This window comes from Frankliniella occidentalis, unplaced genomic scaffold, assembly GCF_000697945.3.
Source record: "Frankliniella occidentalis isolate FOCC.00 unplaced genomic scaffold, Focc_3.1 Scaffold64, whole genome shotgun sequence".
In the NCBI taxonomy this organism is placed as follows: domain Eukaryota; kingdom Metazoa; phylum Arthropoda; class Insecta; order Thysanoptera; family Thripidae; genus Frankliniella; species Frankliniella occidentalis.
In genome coordinates this window covers 586,586-602,969 of record NW_026267194.1, presented here as the reverse complement: position 1 = coordinate 602,969, position 16,384 = coordinate 586,586, and the positions used below count along the sequence as shown (strand labels likewise).

The window sequence follows — 16,384 nt, the reverse complement described above, 5'->3', positions numbered from 1 at the left end:
GGCGGGCATCCCATCCTAATAATAAATATAATTACTGACAAACATATCATCTGCACACCGCATGCAGTGAGGGTGCCCAGTATGCGGAAATGCCCGCTAGGTGTGTGTTTTTGGCATTTCCACCCGTGTTTCTCAGCAGGTGGGGTGGGTTCGCAACACACCGCGGGAAGTCAGATATTACGGCTGTATTTACGTACCGGAATAGAAATGTCTAAAAAATATGGAGCTGACCGTGGCCTTACCTCATAGCCCCCGTGCGAGTATGCAACCCACCCGCGCCCGTGCATTCGGTAGCAGTATGATTATAAGCGGCGTGCTAAGACAAACATCAAGACGTCTGCTGCTTTTCGCGCTTCCTTGTTGGACAGATAGCGGCTCGCCCCGTCTCACATGTTTCTGCAATGTAGTATTATTGCAATGTATTCCTGCTGACTAGAGTTCACTGCGGTCCGCCGGGGCCGAGTGAAGCGGACCGAAGCGATAACTTAAGGGTAGGGTCCACGTGTCTAAGTGGCTGCCTATCCCCGAGGCGCCGTGATCGGTGGCGGAAGGGTGAGCGCCGCCAACTCTGCCCTATAGCACAGTACTGGTATAGTTCTGCAGTACAAAGGCCTACGTTGGCCTACAGAACATGGGCAATATACTTGAATCGACTGCAATGTTACTTGCTGATCTCAAGTACAATATAATTTTTACGAGTATTTGGACTCAAACCAACCCCACTTCTACGCATGTGTCCTCAGGATGTCGCTGTGCAGCCGCCTGACGCGGAGCCTGGGGGCGGGCCTGGGGGCGGCCCGCGGCCGGGGCATGCTCGTCATCCAGCACCGCAACGCCACCACCTCCATGCTGAGGCTCACCGACGTAAGTTACAAGTGTACTCTGTGTACGGGGTCGTGCACTAAATACGCAATTTTCAAAAGTGGGGTACTTTAACTCGTTGAGTCCCACGTGACCACACGTATGGGATGGGCACAATAAGCCGTAATGGCGACCCCCCCTTGGAACTCAACGTGTTAATCACGGTACTCTATTTGATAAAGTTACCCCACCCGAAATAAAAATTATCTCCGGGTATACAGTTATCATGGCCTCCCAAACACTTCGGTTTGCAGAGCTGAGTTCAACATATGGTGCCATGATAAAAGTACCCCACCCGTCGAAAATGAAGTACTTTGTGCACGACCCCTAATGTATGCTCGCCGGCGCAGCATCAGCTGACTTGAGCTCGCCTTGTCCTCTAATCTCTCCGGTTGTTGGCTCGGCGATCAACGGCCACTACTTGTGTCTGAATTATTGCCTGCCGATCGATAAGGAAGCGCTGCTAATGGGGGGCCGTCGACACAGAGCCGATAAGGGCTTAGGTGCGAAAACAGAGTCACGCGTTTTCACGCGTTTTGTCACGTGGTCACACGTGGTCACACGTGGCCCTGCGTGGTCACAACGTGGTCACACGTGGTCGTACGTGGTCTAGTCACATGTGGCCCTACCTGGTCACACACGTGACGCGTGACGTCGTCACACGTGGTCACACTTGGTCACACTTGGTCACACTTCGCTTTGTCTCCAGGCGCGCACCGGGCCGCAGTGGGTGGACCGCCGGCGGCCCGTGCTCACCGACCGCACCCAGCTCAAGTTCGCCAAGCGGCTGGTCGTGAAGCTCGGCTCGGCCGTCATCACGCGCGAGGACGAGATCGGCCTGGCGCTGGGCCGCCTCGCGTCCATCGTCGAGCAGGTGGCCGAGAGCCACAAGGAGGGCCGCGAGTGCATCATGGTGACCTCGGGCGCCGTGGCCTTCGGCAAGCAGAAGCTGACCCAGGAGCTGCTCATGTCGCTCAGCATGCGGGAGACGCTGTCCTCCACCAAGCCCGAGGAGCACCACCCGCCGCTCGACCCGCGCGCCGCCGCCGCCGTCGGCCAGTCCGGCCTCATGTCGCTGTACGAGGCCATGTTCGCTCAGTACGGCGTCAAGATCGCGCAGGTGCTCGTCACCAAGCCCGACTTCTACAACGAGGACACGCGCCAGCACCTCTTCTCCACGCTCACCGAGCTCATCTCCCTCAATATCGTGCCCATCATCAACACCAACGACGCCGTCAGCCCGCCGCCCCTGCAGGCCGAGGACCTCAAGCCGCAGGCCGGCAAGAAGGCCATCAACCTCAAGGACAACGACTCGCTGGCCGCCATGCTCGCCGCCGAGGTGCAGGCCGACCTGCTGATCCTCATGAGCGACGTGGACGGCATCTACACCAAGCCGCCGGACCAGGAGGGCGCCCGCTTCCTGTCAACCTTCACCGCCGAGATGGTGGAGTCGGTGCGCTTCGGACAAAAGTCGCGCGTCGGCACCGGCGGCATGGACTCCAAGGTGCAAGCGGCCACCTGGGCGCTGGACCGCGGGGTGTGCGTGGTCATCTGCAACGGCATGCAGGAGGAGGCCATCAAGACCATCCTGACGGGCCGCAAGGTGGGGACCTTCTTCACCAGCGGCAGCGCGTCCAGCGCGTCCACCGACCTCCTCGCCGAGCAGGGTGAGTCTTTTAGACTGCGCAAAGTCTCATCTCGTGCAAGTCGCGGGTTCTACTCCCCCCCTGGACCCTCCCCACCACCACCACCACCCCGTGTAGGCGTCCACAAAAATGTGATCGGTTCCAGACAGCTATTGAACGTAATCATCAGCCACTCGAAGAGGTAGATTGTTGAGAAAGATTCGCGGCGACACTCGTTGAAATCCTCTGACGCACACTGCATCTCACACTCAAAACAATTCGCGCTTTTGAATGGCCCGAACCGATTTATCAACGCTTTCGTTGTCTTTAGCACGCAATGAAGTGGGCTTAGGCAACTAATCATCTGCTGTCCGCCTGACGTCTGTGCCGCGAGACTAGAAGGTGATGAACAAGACACTTGAAATTTCATTCAGCGCATCTGGGAGGCTGCTCTTGGCGAACGAAACGCCTCCACCGAATCCCCAGCAACCCCCTTTACCACCGACTGTACTTCGGGTGTACTCGGCGTTCTCAGTGCCCCTCCTCCTACCTCCCCCTATTCTGAGTCGTCGACCCCTCGCTCCCACACCGGGTGTAGGGCTGGGGTTGGTTGCCACCCTTCTCTTCCCCGTCACCCCCGTCACCTCATCACCCCCGTCACCTCATCACCCCCGTCACCCCCCGTCACCTCTTCACCCTCTCTGCCCCGCAGCGCGCGCCGGCTCTCGCGAGCTGCAGCGGCTGTCGCCCGGTGAGCGCGTGGCGTGCATCCACCGCCTGGCCGACCTGCTGGTCTCGCGCCAGGACGACATCATGGCCGCCAACGCCAAGGACGTGCGCGTGGCCGCCGCCTCCGGGCTGGCCGGGCCCATGCTCTCGCGGCTGTCGCTGTCGCCGGCCAAGCTGCGCGGCCTCGCCGCCGGCCTCAAGCAGATCGCCGACTCCTCCCACGAGAACGTCGGCCGCGTGCTGCGCAGGACCAAGCTCGCCGAGGGCCTCGACCTCAAGCAGGTCACCGTGCCCATCGGCGTGCTGCTCGTCATCTTCGAGTCCAGGCCCGACTGCCTGCCCCAGGTAGGACTCGAGTGTGCTCAGCAGCCCGCGCGCATTCGGTTTCAGCGCCTGCAAGACTCGGGGCAGGCCGCCCCGCAGTACACGCATGCACTGCAGGCCAAGTGGATGGCCTACCCATCAGGCGCTCTGCTGGTCGCTGGCATCAGCTGAACTGAACTGAACGGAACGGCGTTTTCTATGCGAGTTGTCCCTCTGACCGTTCCACTGCTCTGTCTACCCCTCCCCACCAGGTGGCCGCCCTGGCCATCAGCTCCGCCAACGGCCTCCTGCTCAAGGGCGGCAAGGAGGCGGCGCACTCCAACAAGCTGCTCGCCGAGCTGGTCAAGGAGGCCCTGTCGCCGGCCGGTGTGGACCACGCCATCTCGCTCGTGTCCACCCGCGAGGAAATCTCCGACCTGCTCTCCATGGACCAGTACATCGACCTGATCATCCCCCGCGGCTCCAGCGACCTGGTGCGCTCCATCCAGCAGCAGAGCGGCGGCATCCCCGTCATGGGCCACGCCGAGGGCGTGTGCCACGTGTACGTCGACAAGGACGCGGACCTCTCCAAGGCACTGAGAATAGGTACAACACGACGTCTGCTACTTTTAGATCCTCAGGAGGGGTCGAATTTTATTATTTGATTTGCTGAGATTCGATACGAACATTACTCTTGTAGTTGCTAACCCCTCTCTGACCGACCACAGTGCGCGACTCCAAGTGTGACTACCCGGCCGCCTGCAACGCCATGGAGACCCTGCTGATCCACGAGGACCTGATGAACGGGCCCTTCTTCGAGGACGTGTGCAACATGCTGAAGCGCGAGGGCGTCACCCTGTTCTCCGGGCCCGGCCTCGACCAGAGGCTCACGTTCGGACCGCCCGCCGCCAAGGACCTGCGCACCGAGTACTCGGACCTCGCGTGCGCCGTGGAGGTGGTCAAGAGCCTGGACGACGCCGTCAACCACATCCACACGTTCGGCAGCGGCCACACCGACGTCATCGTCACGGAAAACAGTAAGCGATCGTCGGCGATATGGGCATGGGTATAGGTGGGCGAGGCTGGAGATTTTAATTTTCCGGAAAATAAGTATTTTGGGGTTCGAGAGTTTTTTGTTTTACCTCTTCATTTTTTCCTGAAAAGTGTTATTTTTTACAATTTTTTCTGGAAATGTCTCAATTTTTTCCGATTTTTTTTTCTAGAAAAGTTTAACACTTTTCTGAAAAAAAAAAAAAAAAAAAAAAAAAAAAAAAAAAGACGACTTAAAAATCCTTAGTGGAGGCAGCCAACATAGCGCACCCTCTCACCCTTCTGTCCCTCCCACAGGTACTGTCGCCGAGAAGTTCCAGCGCGACGTGGACAGCGCGTGCGTGTTCCACAACGCCAGCTCTCGATTCGCCGACGGCTACCGGTTCGGTCTCGGTAAGTGGTCCGGAAAAGAGATACGCACTTTGGTATATTGTGCCCCGTTCAGCCGGCGTGAGCGGGCGAGCGGGGGGCAGGGTGGGGCCAGGCTGACTTCTGCTGCCTTCCCGCACCCTGCCCCTGTCAGCGTGGAAACGGCCGTCTACTTGAGGGATCATCCAGAGAGTGCGTCCGTCATTCGCCGTTACGAACCCGCCTAGTTTCCCTCAGCAAGCGCGCTCATGACGCCTGGTAGGTAGGCACCATCGTGCCTGCAGTGCACGCGCGCACTGCGGGCTGGCCTACCCCGAGTGTCGCAGGCGCTGAGCTCTTGTGGAATGAAAACGTGGGAAAACGGACGTACTTTCTGGAGAAAACCCTACCTGGATACAACATTATTGGGGCAACCAACTTAATCTGAGGGTCTTCTCAGCACGTTCAGTGCGGCAGTGCATATATCTTGTATTTTGAGAGCGGGAAAACCCAGCAAAGGCGTGACCACATACTGGTCACGCCGCCTGCCTTGAACGTGCTAAATCATGGGCACCAAAAAATGATGGGGCACTCAACTATTGGAGGCAGGGTAGGGAGGACTCTTCGCGAGTGTGTGCGTACGCTGACGCTCCTTGTGCTTGCAGGTGCCGAGGTCGGCATCAGCACGGGTCGCATCCACGCGCGCGGCCCCGTCGGCGTGGAGGGTCTGCTCACCACCAAGTGGGTGCTCTCCGGGGACGGACACGCGGCCGCAGACTTCGCCGAGGGCGGCTCCAGGACTTTCGTGCACGAGCAGCTGCCCCTCGAGTGAGGAGTCCAGCACACCGCATACCGTGCGCCCCCCCCCCCCCCTTCCGGACCTCGTCCACGGGCTTCCTCCCAAGCCCCCGCCCCTCCCCCCAGTGGTCGCCGCCGGCGTTACTTCGAGGAAAGAACTGTCGCGTCATTTTGTGGCTGTGCAAACTAATTGTAACTCGTCTACTGCCCTGTCCGGCTGGCAGGCCCCGGCTCCGCGGCGAGCAGGCCGAGGTGCGGCGCACCCTGGCCCCCTCTCTCGCAGGACTCGCCACCGCGCCCGCCACCTACGTCCTTGTACATATTGTCGTGATCGTGATCGTTGCACTCATCTGCCTGTGAATACGCGCCCATCTAGGATAAGACAGACACCTCAATTGCTACACGGTCAATTGTTGTTTTTACCTTTTTGTTTGTTTGTTTTTTTAACTACTTTTTTTGTCAAACACATGTGAGGAATGAAAGTGTCCAAATAAAACAATTGTGATATTTTCCAAACGTGATCTTAAATGTTAGAAACTACTTATTTCCAGATTAAATATCACCACCCAGACAGTCCCTTTTGCTACCCTACAGTACAAAAGTGTCCAACATCTTTGGGTGATGCACTTATTGTGCCCTACATCTCCTTTTCCCTCTTTCCCTTCGCTTTTAGATTTCAGTGGACGATTAAATGGCAAATAGAATGTTCTAAAATATTTATTCAAGTATACACGACATATCACAGATATAATTGTTAACCTTGACCAATTCCAGATAAGATCAGATTACACTGATTTATAGATAAAACATGACCTCAAAGTCCTCATTTCTTTTGCTAAGATTCAGTTTTAGTGTCGTCTACAAAGCAGCCTGCAGCACTGGCTGCACCTCCTCTTCCTTCAATTCAAATAGATTCAATATTCTTGAGGAACATTTTCAGTAATGAATTTCAAGTGCTCAGTTTGAAGATGTTGAACAAAAAATTCTTCAATTTCCAACCCCTGTTTTTCTTGTTCCGGAGTCAATACAATGTTCATAGCATTGTTTTGTGTGACAACAACACCCAGGTGTCTACGGGACTGCAATAAATTACCGATGACAACCTAAACAAGAAAAGAAAAAAACTGTTTCTTAGCAACTAACTGTTGTAAAAAATGAGAGAAGAGTAACTTTTATGGCGATGAGCGTATCCCAAATTTACTGATGTTTTGTTGAAACATTTAGGATTATCTCTCCCCCCCCCCCCTGCACAAAGTGAAGGGAGCACCTAGTCAGTCATGCTTCTCATTACTTACATTATGCTTGTACTTCTCTAGAGCACCTCTGGCCTTTTTTATAAGTATACTTTCATCAGTTTCTAGTTTAAAAGAAACCACATAAGCCTTTGGAACCCACAAGCTAACTAAGGGCTGCAAAAATTTGGGAACCAAACAAAACTGGATGGTTGGAGCACCATCTGCAGATTGCATTTTATGGGTAGACTGCAACAGATTGAACATAGAAGATAAAAGATTCTGTGAAATAACTGAAGAATTGTCATGAAAGATCCAGTACTAACCATTTCCTGAGGGGGCATGTAAAAATCTGATACTGCAGCAGCTAAATACAGCATTGATTGTGGACCAAAACGAGCAAGCTGTTCACAAACAATTCTCAACAGCCAAAGGTAATCAGACAAAGATGTAAATCCAACCTGCACCAGGGTCTCAGACTCTTTTACAGCTTTATATTTGGTTAAAATAGGCAAGATGCGTTCAGCTTCAGCTGATTTAACTAAACAAAATAATATTTTGTTACAAAAGAAAATATGTTGTGAAAAATTTGACAAAAATATAATGGCATTCAAAAAATTTTGCCTGAAAAAAACTGATAATTACCAGAGATTGAGGGATTACCTACAGGGGAAGAACCAATCTCAAGCATATCCAAAAACTTGGATCCCATCAAATGTCGCAGAAAGGGTTCTATTGATTTGTGCCTTCAAAGTCATTGGGCAAAGAAAAATTGTGAAAAGGCAATACATTTCAATTTTTTTAAAAAGGAAAAACAAAAAATAACGTAAATACCTGTACAAAAATATGACAGCATAACCAGCGTCTAGGAAATATTCCACGGATGCAGCCCCTCTTGTTCCAGCGCTAAAGTTGTCAACGAACCTGACTGTGTGATGTTCCAAGGGGATAGTGGTTCCTCCAGACTATGGCAAATGGAAATAATTTAAACCATTTACATTCATTTACATTCAAAGCGTACAAGGTCATGTTATTAATTCAGACTTTATTGAAATATAGCAGCTGCGGTGATCCTTTTCGTCCTCAGCATTGTACCATAGGTTCCGACAAATGTCGATAAGGACAAAATCTAAATGGATAATGCCAGTTTAATTAAAGGTTATGTCTGATATATGAAAATATATAAAGGAATCTTTATATATAAGTAAGTTTTAACTTTGATTACAAAATGTAAATAGATCTAAGGCTCATACAAATTGAAAAATTGGAACTGATATGAAAAGTAATTAAAGAGCAAAATAGATACATACTGTGACTAGCACAATGCGAGATTTCCTCTCCAAATGTCTGTCACAAAACTCTTCTATTAGCTTCCTGTTTTCATCCAAATCTGGGGGCGGACGGTTGTCATTGAAGAAATCTTCCCAATTCGAGGACATTTCAACGTGCGGATGCGGAATGGGTCCGTGAGCCTTCAATGTAGAAGTGGGAAGTGGGGGATCGGGAAGGGGGTGGGGTAGGGGTGGGGGCAGGGGCAGGAGGCTTGAGGCTTCCAGTCCAGGGCAGAAAGAGAAAGAAAGATGGGGGTGTTAGGACGTTAGGATGTTAACTCCATGATGTCGGAAGGGGGGGAGTAAACTGGTGTGGAAGTACATTATCATGTCCTTTAAACAAAAAAATTAAAAAGTTAAAAACAAGTCATAATTATTTCAACTGTATTTGGTAATAGGCATGTCTCTGTACATAACATCATCAACACTTGCTCATTGTACTACATGCTAAGTAAACAGTAACGGAAAAAAAAATATATAGAAGCCTGGTATCAGCTTGAAAGTTGTACTTCACAATGGTTTCCCAAGAAATAAGGAGGTAACTGAGAAGAGCTTACGTTCTCTAAAGAGTGCCTACGTGCTATGATTCTCTTTAAATGATCTGTTCAAAAAACAAAAATTCAAGTGTTTAACCATGTTGAACGCAGATCCCAGAACTAATTTGGCAGTGTTAAAAATTTGGGCAATGGTGTTTTGTAAAAGTTTCTACACAATATTGATACTTCCACTCAATCCACTAAACAATTGTACAATCATCTATTACACATTGATTTGAATGTAATTGTAAAAAAGGCAGAATGTTCCTCCAGTATGTGATCAGGACTAAATATATGTGCCTCAGAATATTTTGAGAATTAGCTGACAAAACCAGCAAAGATTTCTCTGCAAGACAGTTAAGTCTCCAAAAATGAAATTTATTTTTAAAAAAAGAAAATTGGTAAAAGGAAATGAAAAAGAGATATCAGAAATTATAATTTGGTACCTGGTACTTTTTTTCAGATGTGAACTGATTGCAAAATTCAGTATATACTGTATCTTCAAGACAGAAGCTGTGAGAGAGTAGAGAAGACTTATTACTAGAATATAGATTGAGATAATGTATCTCCAGTCTAAGCAGATACATTTGCAGCATCAACAGACCTTCAACACTTGTATAAATACTTTACAATAAATATGATTTTTAAAACTAGAACTCTTTTTAAAATCAAAAAATACTAAAAATCATACAACAGACACTGCAGTTAACTTCTGCACAGCTATCGTCATTAAAAACAGGACAAAAAGAATGTGTAACATGTAACTTTTTAGGAATACATCAACATTTCATGTATAGCTAAAAAATTATAAGGGCAAACAAAGAAAACAAGAATTAACAAAATAAAATATAGTATTTATAACATCACTTACAAAACAAGTCATACACTTGCCCTCTCACAGTTTGCATGAAACACTGGTATAACAAATGACAGTGCAAAAGAAACAGAAAGAATGTCCATGGCACTGACAGATGATCAATATTAGCAAAGTTTGTGCCAATATATCAATTATTTCCCTATAGAAGCATAGTTTGAGGGTTTTCCAGGTAACCTCTGAAGGCTGATAGCCACTGGGCTCCAACAGCACCGTCAATCACACGATGATCGCAACTTAAGGTCACTGACATGATATCACTTTTCCTGAAACTGAGAAAAAATAATGCATCAAAAAATTAAAAATGTAACAAGATAATTTGGTAATATCTGAAAACAAATTTACCCAGATTCAGAATCTTTGTCGGGCAAGAGTTGTACTCTTGTTCCACCAACTGCTAAAATGCATGATTGAGGGGGATTTACAATTGCAGCGAAATTCTTAACTCCGAACATGCCAAGGTTTGAAATAGAGATGGTACCACCCTGCAAAGAAATAATAGATTAGATTATTTAAAGTTCTTACTGTGGTATTTTGAGAGGATCATTGTCCTTAAAACACCATTACTCTCATCACCTGGAACTCATGTGGCTGAAGTTTTCCCTCTTTAGCCTTGGAGACAAGCATGTTGGTTTCTTGTCTGATCCTTGATAAACCTTTCTTATCAGCTCCAAATACAATTGGTGTAATAAGTCCCTTATCTGTCGCAACAGCTATACTGACATCAACTGAATGGTATCTGAATTTTGAGAAGGAAAATAAAGCTTTAGAGGAAAAACCCTTCCAAACGTCAAAGAAAGATTTAAAAAATTCAGGTGACATTTACTCTCGAATAAATGAGTCCATCCATGCTGAATTGGCCTCTGGAACTTTTTTGGAGGCAAGTGCTGTAGCTTTTACTATAAAGTCATTTACACTCAGCTTGATACCCTCTTTTTCCAGTGTGCTATTTAGCTTCTTACGCAATTTTGATAATTCATCCATATTAACATCGACAGTAAGATAATAATGGGGCACGGTCTAAAGGAGAAAATTTCAAGTATTCAAGTAATTTAAAAGCACCATTACAGACATGTTTACAGTTAAATAAAATTTAAAGGTCATACCTGTTTTGATTGCAGAAGTCTCTTTGCAATAACACTTCGCATGCTGGAAAGAGGGATGTCGGTAAATGCACCACCTGCAGCCGCAGCAGTAGCGGCAGCCTGGGGTGCAGCACTGGGAGCTCCTGCTGATGCTCTAGAGAGATCAGCTGCAGTAACAGAACCAAAGAGACCAGATCCACCGCCGACAGACTGTAACACCAGAAAATGTGCAGGAGTTGTATGTATTGGTGAAGCAGCGCATTTAAGCAAGACTTTTACATACTGCTAGATTGAGTCCTTTCTCGGCTGCTAGACGTTTGGCCAGTGGGCTTGCATACACTCTGTCCCCAGAACCAGGGGCAGGGATTGGAGCAGAGGCCATTGGAGCAGGAGGTGGGGGGGCAGCAGCCCTAGGAGCAGATGCAACTGGGGCAGGCGCGGCGGGGGCTGCAGGTGCAGCAGGTTTGGCAGGGGCGCTTGACCCATCGTCTTTATAGTCCTTGAACGCTGCAATATCCGACTCATTCTCCACAATAATACATACAAGCTAAAACAGGAAAAGATAAAATGAAAGAACAACACATGACAACAAAATTAAAAGGATGAGGATAGGCATCTGAAACAGACCTTCCCAATAGGAACTTCTTTTGAACCAGCAGGAACAAGAATCTTGGCAAGATAGCCTTCCTCTGGTGTTTCAAAGCCCATGGTTGCTTTATCAGTTTCAATTTCGGCTAAGAGGTCCCCTTCATTGAGTTTATCACCTAGAATGAAAATACAATTTGGATTTACATACAAAATAATTTTACCACACAGTTTAAAAATATGTATTTTAAACCAGAATATAATGATGGATGGAACATACCTTCTTTTTTCTCCCAGCTGACAATAGTACCCAATTCCATAGTTGGTGAGAGAGCAGGTAGCAGAACCTTTTGATGAGGGGGTAAATCTGGGCAGTAATGACGAACTTTTTGTCGAGTATCCACCAATTGGTGGGCCCCAGAGAGAACACATGGCTGATTCACTTTTAAACTGAAAATCAAACATTTATTTCAAATAGAGAAAACTATTCTTATTCTAAATAATAGTCAAAATAAGAGAGAAAACCTAAAGTATCTTTGCTACCTAGAGATCAAAAAGAACTTAGACCAGTATGCTAAAAATCAAAAAAGTTTCAAGGCATATGCAAATTGACAAGCAGACAACACAGAACACATCAAAAATAGAGAGAATTTATATCATAGGTTATATTGACAAAGTGCCAAGTGAATAGGATTTAAATTTAATGTGATGGTTCAAAGAAATTAGGTAAATTAAGTCACATACTGGCCTCACGAGACGCTGGACAGACACCATTTGATTCGCAAAGATGGTTAAGGTCAAACGGATAAGACTGTAGTGGATCCAGAAGGAAGGTCACATTAACCCTACAATACTGTCTAGTTTACCTGTGGAATTGACACGCTTTTAGACATGCTGGCCCTAGTTGTCGCACTGATGTCGGTTGAACAGCTCGCTTACAGAATTGCACCACTTCATTTCGAATCAAGGTTTTTCGTAACATGTCAGAGCTTTCGTTTGAGAGGTGAGGGTTTTGAAGGAGGACCGAAAAGGGAGGACAGGCGGACAGCAGACGACGTAGTGTAGATAGACGGACCGGAAAGTGTGCGGCCCGTCGTTCAGCTGTTTGCGGTGTCAGGCAGAGATCCGCTGATGGGCGGGAAATTGGTTGCGTGCTTGCGTACTTCCCTCGGGCTGAGCGGCCAGCTTCATCTTTATCTTGAGTCTGTATCTTTATGCTTGCGTCTTTCAAAGTTGCCCACACTCATATTTGAAAGAATAAAACAGGAAAAGTAAAAAAAGCAGAAACAACAACAAAAATTATTGTGATTTTGATTAGTTTTATTTTTTATAAAACCTTTCTATCGCGAGACGTGTATACACATACAAAACTCAAAATGCTCAGAACTGAGCGCACGACATTGAAAGCTCTGCAAGAGTAACTCTGGCTCTTGAAAAGAAAGAAAACCCTGTAAAACAGCCTGAAAACAATGGCAAATCACTTTTGAATTCCCGTTTCGGGATACAGTATGCTGTGTTCATTCATTTCAGGACATAAACATGCATGTCTATTAGACAAATCTATGTGAACTGTGTAACAAAATATTTGTGTAGAAAGAATAACAAACTTAATGCTTGGAAGCAAAATCACTTGCACTTCCATCATTCAAAGGCAATTGCCAGATACGGTAATTATCTGATACAGAAGACAACTAAACTACCAAACACAAAAATATATATGCATATAAAAAAGTATGTATATAAAAGCAGTCTTCTCAAACAAAGTCATAATTCAGATATACATACTGTAATGTAGTGAAAAATTTGAAAACAATTTGAATGCTTGGAATAACAAATAATTTGTAAAGTACAAGTTACCAAGTCACTCAGATTACAAAAAAAAAAAAAAAAAAAAAAAAAAAAAGATACTCTCATGCATTTCTGTACACCTTATAACAGTAAAATAACAATTTTCAAAAAAGCTGACATTGAGCAAATTAAGCTTGAAATAATTTATATTGTTAAAGTTTCTGTGCCTTGTTGAAAACAAAACAAGCCATTTCGGACTAAATTGATAGACATTTCCCAAATGTACCCAAAATTGACAGCAGCAATAATAGGGTGGTCTTAAATTTAAAAATATTCAGCTGTAAATGTTCAGAAAAGAAACACTTAAGCGCTGACCTCTGACTAGGTGTCACTCCTCGGAGATGTTCTGCACTCGTCTCTTGCGGTATTCAGTGGTCTGAGGACAGCGGCGGACTAGCAAACGCCTTCACAGGTACAAATTAGTTTTGGCTAGTACTAACTTGGCATCCATAACTTGGCACGAGTTCATGCCAAGAATAATGGAATACTCAATTACATACAAAGGGCAAATAGGATCAAACTTGTTTACAGGACAAAATAAAATATTGAAAAGGCATAACAGGAGTTTTAAGGACAGCAGCAGATTAAAGATCCAACCTAAATCATCTGTAGTGAGTCATCTAGTGTGAAGCACATACTGTCCCAATGGATTTAATGAAACCGGGAGGAAACAAAACTAGATTGAATGTCTTTAAAGAAAGGTGTATTTAAAGAAAAGAAAACATTACTTTCAAAAAATAAAACTTTTTTTAAGTTTGTAAAAATGGGTAATAAAGGTCAAACTTCTAGAACCATCACAATGAAGTTTGGCACACAATGTAAACAGCACAAAATCACAAATGTTGAATCAAAGTAAAAACAAAATCTATTGATGAGCAGCCAGGAATCAAATCTGAGAACTGAATCGTGGCCGAGGAAGATCACCAAACACAGTGTCACCATGAACACTCCTTGCGAGAGCTTTAATGCTGGCAGCAATATCCATTGGATCACGTGGTGACTGTAAAGATAAAGGTGTCAGAAAACCAAAGACTGGTGTAACAAGAAATGCAGATGAGAGAAAGGTAAAATAGCAGACACTTACAAGATCATCTTCTTCAAACTCATTGTCGTGGCCTCGGGCACCCGGGAAAACAGGGACAGAGACAGGCAAGGACTTGGCAAGATTGGAGATGCTTGACTGCACTCGAGACATAGCTATACCATCCTCATGGCCACCAGCTTCAACTAAAGGAATGACAATGATTAACACATAGACATACAAAATAAATGAATGCTATCTTTCATAAAATAGAAGCATGGGAGCTCACCCTCAGTGTCAGTTTCATCTTCAGACTGGAAAGTCGTTGGGGGATTTTCATCCATGCCGTCTAACTGGAACAAGCCCTCAGAGTCAGAGGCAGCTTCATGAGGCACTCTAACAGTGGGCACTGGTCTTGAGACTGTCTTTGTCTACAGCAGAAATTTTTTAAATAATTTACAACCGGGTTTAAATACACTGTAAAATTCTGTTTTTAATTGAATACTTACCGGAGACATGTTTAATTTAGGATTTGAATAGCGTCTAGAATCTCTGGACCTTGAGGTGTTTTGGTTGAGGGGGGCCATTGGGTGGCGAATACCCTCATCAATAGTCTGAAACCTTTGTGGAGGAGGGGGCAGTGAGATGAACTGACCCCTTGGTGGAACAGGTTGACCCTGGACGCTGCCTTGTGCTGAGGAACTGTTGCTGCAACTTTCAAGCAGCAGCCTAGGAACAAAGAGAGTCAACTGTGAAGCACTATTTACCAAAGTTTTACAAGGTTTACCATGAGTTTTAAGATTTAATATCATTGTTAAACAAGAAGATTGTATGTTGTACCTTGATAAGGTCCTGTGATCATCATGAGCTTTGCTACGAAATTCCTCCAACTCAGCGTACAGCTGCTCAGAGTATTGACGAACTCTTTCTTCTACTGACTGAGCTTCTCGTTGAAGGGCTTCCGTTAATTGTTGTTGCAGAGCTGCTAATGTGGTCTGCATGCTTCCACGTGCATATTCTGCTGAAAGGCAATAAAACAATCTTCATACATCTGAGCCCTAGAGAAGCAGACATAATTTGTCTTAAATTAAGCACCTGTCATGTTTTCCACAAGAGCATCAGTCTCCAAATTGCTTGTTACAACTACGCGAAATACTGGAGAGAATGAACTTGAAGACTTCAAGGCTCCTATGGCTGATTTGTCACTCTAGAAAAACAAAAAAAAACTTAGAATGCTGATAATAAGCAAATTTATAGTCTATTTTTCTCACAGGTGTACTTACTAGAGTATTTGAGTTTATCAGGACACAAGCTGCTCCCCTTTCCCTGTGCAAGGCATGAGTATCTATGCCACAATTTATACATCTGTGTATGATCCAACAGACCACATTTCGTACCTGAACAAGACATGGCTGCTCCTTCGCAATGCCGATCACCTCTGCTTCAACCAAATCCTGCAAAGAAAACACATCAGTTATCAAATGGTAACTTAGCGAATTAAGTATGAGCATTGAGAGCTACAGCCGTGATAAAATTAATTAACGTAAAATAGCTCTTTTCATGACGACTGACCAGTAAACTCTAGCAAGGAGCTTATTCAAAGGCAAAGAGTGGATTTATGTATACGGCCGTCGCCATGCTGCCAGGTTAGCTTTAATATGCAAGCAATGTCTTACCTCCTTGAAGAAGGGATCATTGCTGTCAAGCAGCTCACAGCTCAGAACATCAACCCCGGGGGGCTCGGCTGATTTTGTTTTGATCGTAACATTCAAACATTTGCAGCAAAACATTTCTGGCAGACGTCTAGCTTCACACCGATAGACGGACGTACTTAAACAAAGCCTTCGTCGAGTCGGGTTGGGATATGGGCTATGTTATATTAGCGCACACGCATTCAGGAGAGGTGTCCCTCACGATAAACTAGATCGACTGGCGAATGAAAGATCATGTATATCCAACCCGACGCTCTTGTAACTGCTTAATGACGACCAGTTCCTTAATGTTTGCACACCATTTCTTTTTTGTTTGGGGACGGAGAGAAGAAACAACCTTGGTGGAAACAGAAACAGCTGATGAATGGAGGAATGGCAACACCGCAAACATGCTTCGTGTTCGCTATTGGCAGAGCACTCTGCGAGTAATGTTTCCTTTGTACAGG

At 46.2% G+C, this 16,384-nt stretch overlaps 4 protein-coding genes across 5 annotated transcripts in view; 1 reads left to right on the top strand and 3 right to left on the bottom strand.

Moving 5' to 3' along the window:
• LOC113217263 (delta-1-pyrroline-5-carboxylate synthase) overlaps nucleotides 1-6,230 on the top strand; it is a gene marked incomplete at its 5' end in the record, with an annotated part of 16,170 nt that extends 9,940 nt beyond the window's left edge. The window contains 7 exon segments of the mRNA XM_052268164.1: nucleotides 744-864; nucleotides 1,571-2,528; nucleotides 3,199-3,560; nucleotides 3,791-4,124; nucleotides 4,247-4,555; nucleotides 4,866-4,961; nucleotides 5,582-6,230. Coding sequence (XP_052124124.1) covers nucleotides 745-864; nucleotides 1,571-2,528; nucleotides 3,199-3,560; nucleotides 3,791-4,124; nucleotides 4,247-4,555; nucleotides 4,866-4,961; nucleotides 5,582-5,748 — 2,346 coding nt within the window. The 3' untranslated portion in view covers nucleotides 5,749-6,230.
• A 185-nt stretch (nucleotides 6,231-6,415) lies between these two features.
• LOC113217260 (phosphopantothenate--cysteine ligase-like) lies at nucleotides 6,416-8,520 on the bottom strand. The gene is made up of 6 exons (XM_026437072.2): nucleotides 8,257-8,520; nucleotides 7,781-7,911; nucleotides 7,592-7,692; nucleotides 7,273-7,487; nucleotides 7,010-7,195; nucleotides 6,416-6,817 (listed from the first exon to the last, which is right to left on the bottom strand). Exons 1-6 carry the CDS (start codon nucleotides 8,383-8,385, stop codon nucleotides 6,629-6,631), a joined length of 951 nt encoding a protein of 316 aa, XP_026292857.1. The 5' UTR covers nucleotides 8,386-8,520; the 3' UTR covers nucleotides 6,416-6,628.
• A 124-nt stretch (nucleotides 8,521-8,644) lies between these two features.
• Nucleotides 8,645-12,422, bottom strand: LOC113217259 (dihydrolipoyllysine-residue acetyltransferase component of pyruvate dehydrogenase complex, mitochondrial). Its single transcript, XM_026437071.2, has 9 exons — nucleotides 12,224-12,422; nucleotides 11,638-11,807; nucleotides 11,400-11,536; nucleotides 11,056-11,319; nucleotides 10,794-10,982; nucleotides 10,514-10,707; nucleotides 10,264-10,426; nucleotides 10,033-10,172; nucleotides 8,645-9,959 (listed from the first exon to the last, which is right to left on the bottom strand). Exons 1-9 carry the CDS (start codon nucleotides 12,337-12,339, stop codon nucleotides 9,830-9,832), a joined length of 1,503 nt encoding a protein of 500 aa, XP_026292856.1. The 5' UTR covers nucleotides 12,340-12,422; the 3' UTR covers nucleotides 8,645-9,829.
• A 1,469-nt stretch (nucleotides 12,423-13,891) lies between these two features.
• On the bottom strand, nucleotides 13,892-16,322 carry LOC113217275 (uncharacterized). Of its 2 annotated transcripts, none has more exons than XM_026437093.2 (8): nucleotides 15,903-16,322; nucleotides 15,510-15,680; nucleotides 15,322-15,433; nucleotides 15,067-15,247; nucleotides 14,736-14,955; nucleotides 14,516-14,657; nucleotides 14,290-14,432; nucleotides 13,892-14,205 (listed from the first exon to the last, which is right to left on the bottom strand). In XM_026437093.2, exons 1-8 carry the CDS (start codon nucleotides 16,014-16,016, stop codon nucleotides 14,092-14,094), a joined length of 1,197 nt encoding a protein of 398 aa, XP_026292878.1. In that variant the 5' UTR covers nucleotides 16,017-16,322; the 3' UTR covers nucleotides 13,892-14,091. The 2 variants fall into 2 exon arrangements, with proteins under 2 accessions (XP_026292878.1, XP_026292879.1); XM_026437094.2 differs by having other exon boundaries at nucleotides 15,067-15,244; nucleotides 15,903-16,321.
• Nucleotides 16,323-16,384: the final 62 nt, after the last annotated feature.